We start from the raw sequence: 7589 nt of genomic DNA, 5'->3' as shown, positions 1-7589 counted from the left end.
ATCAAAGACTACTTTTGTAACAGAATGGGGTACTTATGCGTACCGAGTAATGCCTTTTGCTTTGTGTAATGCACCGGCAACTTTTCAACGGGTGGTGACCCAAGCTTTTCGAGACTTTCTATGTGACTTCATGGAAATATTCCTTGATGATTTTTGTGTGGATAGCTGGGAAAGAAATCATCTGGATTGTCTACGACAATGTTTGATGAAGTGCCGAGCATATAGTATGTCATTAAATCCTAAGAAGTGCATTTTTGCAGTATCTTATGGCCTCTTACTTGGATATGTTATGTCGTCGAAAGGACTAATGCCAGATATCAACAAAGTCTCCAAAATTTTGCAATTGAATCCACCTACAATGGTTACGGAACTTCAATCGTTCTTAGGACATGTAGGATTTTACAGGAGATTTATACGACATTATGCGGATAAAGCAGCCCCTATGACCAAGTTGCTTCGGAAACAGTCTGATTTTGTTTGGGACAACAATTGCCATAACGCATTCTTAGACTTAAAGAAGGCCTTAACTGAAGCACCTGTTTTGGTAACACCCAATTGGGAAAGGGTATTTCATGTGCATGTTGATGCGTCAGCATTCGCAGTAGGAGCTGTGTTGTGTCAACCAGATGACAAAGGCTTCGATCATCCAATTTATTATGCAAGTCGACAATTGTCTGCTGCAGAGAAGAAATACACCACGACTGAGCGAGAAGCATTGGGTATGATTTTCGCGGTTCAAAAGTTCCGCCATTATTTACTTGCCAACCCATTTGTCTTCTACGTAGATCATCAAGCCTTGAAGTACTTGATAGTTAAACCATGTTTGACTGGGAGAATCACTCGATGGCTATTGCTTCTACAAGAATTTCAGTTTCGTATTGCCTTGAAAGCAGGCAAATCTCATTTACCAGCTGATCATATGTCGCGCATACCTAATAGCATGTCTGATAGCGGTGTAGATGATGAATTCCCAGATGCAATGTTGTTTGTAGTGGATGCAGTGCTAGAGTGGTACTTTGGCGTGTCAGAGTATCTGTCTCACCGGCAAGATGTCAATTGATCTCACAAAAGCTCAGCAGAAGCGATTGGTCATTCAGGCATCTTCATTCACAATTATTGGGGAAATGTTGTATAAGTTGTGCTGTGATGAAGTGCTTCGACGCTGTGTGATGCCTCACGAAGTCTGTTCACTAATACAGAGTTGTTACGATGAAGCATGTGGTGGACACTTTGCTGGGCTGAGCACAGGAAGGAAGGTATTGCAAGCCGGATTTTGGTGGCTCATATCTTTCGAGATTGCAAGGCGTACGTGAAAAGATGTGACACTTGTCAATGGATGGGAAAACCTGTGCCTAGAGACAACATGGCTTTGCAACCTATCATTCCATTAAAGCCTTTTGAAAAGTGGGGTATTGATTTTGTTGGTCCGATTAGTCCGCCTACTAAGGGTATAAGAAATGAATACATATTGGTAGCGGTGGACTATGTTACAAAGTGGGCAGAAGCCAGAGCATTTAGAACAGATGCTGCCAAGAATGTCGCCACTTTTCTTTTTATTACGAGAATATCATAGTGCGATTTGGCTGTCCGATTGAACTGGTTTCCGACAAAGGTACTCATTTTGTTAATGAGGTAGTTGAACGCCTTACGGATACCTACAAGATCAAGCATAGAAAGACAACACCTTATCATCCCCAGAGTAATGGACAGGTTGAACGAGTCAACCGTCATCTGTGATATTTTGACTAAAACTTGCAACGCACATCGCACTGACTAGGACAAAAGATTGCATTCTACATTGTGGGCATATCAAACGGCTCACAAAGTGACTACTAATGCTACACCTTTCAAGTTGGTATATGGTCAAGAAGCTATTATCCCAATTGAACTGGAATTGCAGTCTCTTAGAGTTGCAGCGCAGTTGAAAATGCCCTTAGAGCAATCACTCAAGGAAAGAATGATGGTATTGAACGAGATGGATGAGATTCGTTTAATGGCCTTTCAAACTAGAGAAACAATTCAGAAGCGTCGGAGAGAGTGAATGATCGTCATTTGAAAGACGAGAAGAAAGCGTTTAAACAGGGTGACTTGGTACTTTTGTATGACAGTCGCTATAGAAAGCATCCTGGAAAACTCAAAATGTGTTGGATGGGACCATATAGGGTTATTCAAGTCTTCAACAATGGTTCTGTACAACTTGCGAATCTTCAAGGGAAATTATTACCCACCAGGGTTAATGGAGCTCATCTTAAGTAGTACCACTTGGCTTCAACACAATGATAAACCTAGTCATTTGTATAGTAGATCAAATAAGGGTTTGTTGTGTTCTTCTGTTATTGTTAACTCGTAGTGGATTTGTCAATAATTGTAATTATTCTGGCAGGAAATGGCAAGAACAACGGATCAAATTCCTCGTGCGAAGAGAAAGGAAAAATGATCGTGGAAGACAGTGAAGATTCATGGGATGAAGGGTATGACAGCACCGATTCTGATACTTCTTTCTATCACGGTAGAGCTGAAACCATAAAGCCTTCATATGAAGGTCAGGACATCAGTACCTTTCATCAGGGTTCATGGAATTACATTCAGGAAAAGGTATGATGAGGAGACAGGTCAATTGTCATTGCAAAGTCATTGGAAATTACCACCTAGTCTCATTCCAGATAGCATATGGTCATTCATTTCATTGGACAAATTGCCTTACCGATTGAAAGAAGGTTGCAAAGGTTGTGAAATTGATATTTTTAAAGGAGAAATCATACATCTATCACGACCTGATGGGACTATTTTCCTTACACAAATGATCAATGGAGGGGTGGGGATATATTTCATGCGCTCCCCCTTGTCGTGTAGCGGGGGAGTGCACGAAGCACTTTCCAGCTCAGCATTAGCATTTACTCGTTGCCAGCTCTTGGCCCTCGGCGCTGGCTTTCTGCTATTCTTCGGCTATACCTCTTGTGCATGCTACTACTAGAGTAGCACCCTCAACATCATCTATGCCTGCAGGAATGATTCTCACTTCCTGCGCTAAAGACTGCACCGCTATAGCACACCTGCGATGACCTGGAAACATTTTTTCTTCTGTGAGCTCAAGCAGACTAATTAACGGAGCAACCTGCAGCAATATACATTAGGAAAAATTGCACAAAAAGCGATCAATTCTATCCGGTTTGACCAAGGACCATGATATACTGGCGAACCTTTTGCTCTGACTACCAACAGTACATTTCAAAATTTCAAAATGATGCTACACAGAATCACCGCTTGAAAGGATTATCAGAACACCCTACAAGTAAACAGATCAACAGTGCTTTAAATGATGATTAAAATCCCTACAACTAAACAAGATTAGCACTTGAAAGGGTTATCAAAAGCCTTGTTTTGATTGTAATTACCTCTTTTATCATTTCAAGCTTACAATATCATCACAACCGTTGATTGTAATTACCTCTTTTATCATTTCAAGCTTACCAATTTTAGCTACTGTAGATTAGGTTTTTTTTAAAAGAATTTCTTCACAAAAGGATGTGATAGTCCAATATAAACTTTTGATGTGTGAGACCCAAACTAAGTCATTGTTTTATAGTGTGAAATGAATCATGCTTGTTTGTTTGCCTACTGTGCAATTTTATGTAAAGTACTTCGTAGTGATCAAAGTGTTAAAGCTTGTAAGATATGGTGACTACTTAAAGATATCTATAAGGGTGACATCTAAGTTGTTTGAGAATATGTCTACCTTAACCAAGGAAATATCAATGAAACATTGTCTATACATAGCTCTTTTTTATTATACTCAATTGGATAAATTGTTAAAGACTTACTCTAGCACACATTGAAGTAGCCCATTCTTTGAGGAAAGTTTTCGTAACGCTGTGCATTTCAAGGAAATGCAACTAAGTAAGATTGCTATCAAAGTAACATTCCTTTAAGACTCTTTGCTTTATGTGATGAAAGAAGGTTATATAGAAATAAAGTTGCTCAAAATTGTGAGTGTCTTTCTAAGCATAAGAAAACAACTTTGAGATATATTTTTAACCAGATAATTTCCTTCTCAATGATCCTAATGTCATCTAAAAATACAATAATGAAATCATCTAAGTAATCATGATATACATTGTTCATGAGACACTTTCAATGCTATACATGGTTCAAAAAAATTCATATCCATTAAAAGTAAGCTACTTGAAAAAAAAGCACTAGCATAAGCATAATGAAGAACAAAATTAAGCCCAAGTGTTTCATGTCACTAGCTACAATGATCACTCTGCATCCCCATCCAAAGCTTTGGCATCTAAAGTTGCTTGCATGGAGCATTTTTTGGTAGCTGCGGGCCGTGGAAAAGGAAGAGCACTATTTTCTGTATATGCTTTTCTCCCAAGAGGACGCTCAATGAACGGTCCTGCTCGTTGTATAGAATTTCCAAAACCATCTTGTACAATCTGAAAATTCTCAGCAGGATGCAACGCTCCATGCTCGTCCCTTGCTTGCACCTCTTGCATTAAGGCATCAAAATGTGCCTTGCTTGCACCTCTTGCATTTGAAGCAATAACCTTTGCATTAAGGCATCAAAATGTGCTTGTAAGCTTGGTTATCCTTCCACCATGTGTACAATGCGCTCATAGCAATCTGTTGCATTAGGCTTCTTCGCATTTGGCTCTTGAGTACCTTGTTGAGAATGGTCTACATTCTCAATGCTATGAGTCTCCTCCATGACAGAAATACAATTTGAGCCAATACATGTGTCATGGCCATTGTCATACAACTCTAAACACTTACCAATGATAGTATTTAAATTAAAACCCTTTAGTAGCATGACCTTTACTTGGTGCTTACACATATTGCCCTTCATTGCCCATCCACAATTACAATAACCCCAATCACAATCGGCATTATACACAATGTAATGGATCTTGGCGCCCAAGGATTGACTTTTTACCTTTGCCATAACCCTTGTGCCTTCATTAGAAAATAGTACATCTCCATCTGGGATGCTCTGAGCTCTTTCTAGTGAATGCTCAATCAATCTTTTTATGGCTTTATTTATGACAAAGCCACCCTTCTTTGCCTCATCTATATACCAAAAATACGACAAACATGCCGTCATAAGTTTGTGCAAAAGCCAATCAATTCTACGTCCCCATATGTACTTCTTGCCACATAAGAAACGAGACTTTAAAGTAGCATGATATGACTCGATAGCTCCATTTGTATCTTGATTTGCATGCGGAAGCATCCTCAAGCTTCTTGCCCACATCTCTACAAAAAGATAAGGTCCAGGTGAGTACTAATGCATAAAAAGTACATTAGGTTCCAATGATGTATTAAAGCTTCAATTAAACTTTTAACTTCTTAAGCTTAGAAGGTTGAACTTACCAACTTTTGAAACCCAATAAGTACGGAAATATTCAATAAAGGCCTCCTCATGTGAAAAGTTGGCCAAGAACTCCAATACACTATCTTTTATATTGTCTATGGCAATTGCCTCTGAAGCTCCCCCTTGGACACGCATGTTCATGATTGCACCTAGGCGTCTAAACATGATAGCTCTAACTTTCCAATCTTGTACCTTCTTCACTAAGTGCTTCAACCAACTTCGACGAACGTGCCATAAACATAAATAAATTGGTCTGTTGAATACCACCCTATTTTGAAGATTGCAATAAATTAGAAATAAAAGTTTAGCTAGTTTGACAAAGAGAAAGAGATAATACTTTGTGAGCAATAATGTGGGCATGCACATGATTTACCTGATGGCATTTATCTCGGCAGTTGCATCATCAACAAGAAAGGCATTTGGATCCATGATTTGTTGTAGTCAAGTATTTTATTGCGAAGACTTGTAAGCCATTGGACAATAGTGTCCGTATCAGAGCTTGATGTTATGATCCACGCAACTGGGACTCCATTTTGATAGTTATCAAATACTAGCACAGTGTAGAGTTGGAACTAAACAAAAAAAATTCAATGAGATAGAATCTTAACATTTCTACATATAAAGTAGCATAAAAAAAGTACATATATACTACATGCGTACCTTGTAAAAGTTTGTTCCAAACGTTGAATCCATTGATATGACCCCATTGTTGCCATGTGTGTTGAGCTTCTCAAGTTGCCAATGTGTTTGAATACCTAGCACAAATGGCTTATTGTTTGTAGCATCCATCTCCGCATAGTGGAAGACATCTTGAGAGTGTTGTTGTGTCCACATGCGAACACTTTGGGCATCACTAGAATGTAGCTCATGAGTACTACTTGCATGCTTCCTAGCAATATTTAAGATGTCTCTAAGTGATAGGAAATCATCTCGTGACAATGTATAGCTAGGATTGTTTACTTTTTTTTTGTGAACAACTTGAATATGTGCCTCATGCACTTGCATTGGAGTGTAACGTTTGCAAAGCATTTCAAAGACCCATGATTTTATTTCCAAAGAGAGCCATGGTGCAAAGGATAGGTTGTGGCCCAAAGTTGCCTTGATGCCTTCTTTGTGACAAAGCTCATCATTCTCATCAACATGATGCATTTGAATATAGCGAATGCAAGCTACATCTTCTAATAGATACAATCTTTTTACAAAGAAATGACATTGACAACCACACATGCGAGTGCCTTTTACACAACCTGGACGGCTTCCTTTTCCTGTCTTTGGTGTCTTTTCATTGCGAGGAACCATGATCTCCTTTCCACGCATATCTTTAGGACCATAAGCACACCAAAACAAAGTCTCCTCTAAGTAGCTATCAAGAGTTGGTTGCTTTAAGCTACCCTTTTCATGCCTTCGCACGGATTGCCACCTAAAATTTGTTTCTGCATTTGTAAGAGACTCTTCTCCTTTTAAAAAATCTCTTAAGCGATCCCAGTGAAAATAGGCTACCCGAACATATCCATATATAGACTTTTCACACTTTTTATCGGTCCATTGTAGATGATTAGCATTGAAAGGACCCAGCGGTGGATATTGAAGGTGGATCCTAGTGTCCATTCTACACACACACAGACCAGAAATCCTAGTAAAAACCTTAGAATTTTTTAACACAGAAATGAAAAGCATGATCAGTTTGACCCTCAGGGTTCATTGTGCAAAATAAACATTTCTCATTCCTTTAAACAACGCCACTGCTTAAGGCGAAACGATCAGCTACAGGCCTTTGGGAGTGGACGAAAATAAACAATAAAATGCATTATTTTGACGCAGTAAACCATAGATTGTGAACAATAAGTAAAATAATAATCGGGCTCGCAAAAAATAAATTTGTGACTCACGTTTTCTCTTTGTTGTTCAGATGGGTCGCAGATCTGCTGATGATGATGATGAAGATGAAGGAAGGTGCTACGTTGGTCACACTGGGCTGCTGCTGTGTGCAGGGTAGAGCGTCGGCTGGATGTAGTGGGCCGAAAACGCGGCAAGCCACAGACTTATCACCATCTTTGCCTGTTTCGCTCCATTTATATTCCAATCACAGAAGACTATATTCTGTTTTAGCGTAATCGCTGGTAAGCTTTCTTTCAAACGTGCGCCCCCCCACCTGCCCAAATGCTCTTCTCTGAGGATTTACACCTCTCCATGGTCATAATAAGCTTTGCTATAC

At 39.3% G+C, this 7589-nt stretch overlaps 1 protein-coding gene across 1 annotated transcript; it reads right to left on the bottom strand.

Moving 5' to 3' along the window:
* Positions 1-1482: 1482 nt before the first annotated feature.
* On the bottom strand, positions 1483-6982 carry LOC147612223 (uncharacterized). The gene is made up of 6 exons (XM_086784186.1): positions 6035-6982; positions 5783-5946; positions 5374-5591; positions 4823-5256; positions 2953-3115; positions 1483-1655 (listed from the first exon to the last, which is right to left on the bottom strand). The coding sequence occupies exons 1-6, from the start codon at positions 6980-6982 to the stop codon at positions 1483-1485; spliced, it is 2100 nt and encodes a 699-aa protein (XP_086640312.1).
* Positions 6983-7589: the final 607 nt, after the last annotated feature.

The sequence above is a fragment of the Cibotium barometz genome, chromosome 46 (genome assembly GCF_041138505.1).
Source record: "Cibotium barometz isolate CiBa-2024 chromosome 46, ASM4113850v1, whole genome shotgun sequence".
NCBI lineage: Eukaryota > Viridiplantae > Streptophyta > Polypodiopsida > Cyatheales > Cibotiaceae > Cibotium > Cibotium barometz.
Note: the sequence above shows the minus strand (reverse complement) of the source record. Positions and strands in the feature narration are given on the sequence as shown.

Coding starts and splice junctions, on each gene's coding strand:
- LOC147612223 (XM_086784186.1), bottom strand. CDS start 6,982: ATGGACACTAGGATCCACCTTCAATATCCACCGCTGGGTCCTTTCAAT. Junction 5,592..5,782: donor TGGATCCAAATGCCTTTCTT/GTTGATGATGCA, acceptor CGTTCGTCGAAG/TTGGTTGAAGCACTTAGTGA. Junction 1,656..2,952: donor AGTAGTAGCATGCACAAGAG/GTATAGCCGAAG, acceptor TTGATCTTGTAG/GTATCCGTAAGGCGTTCAAC.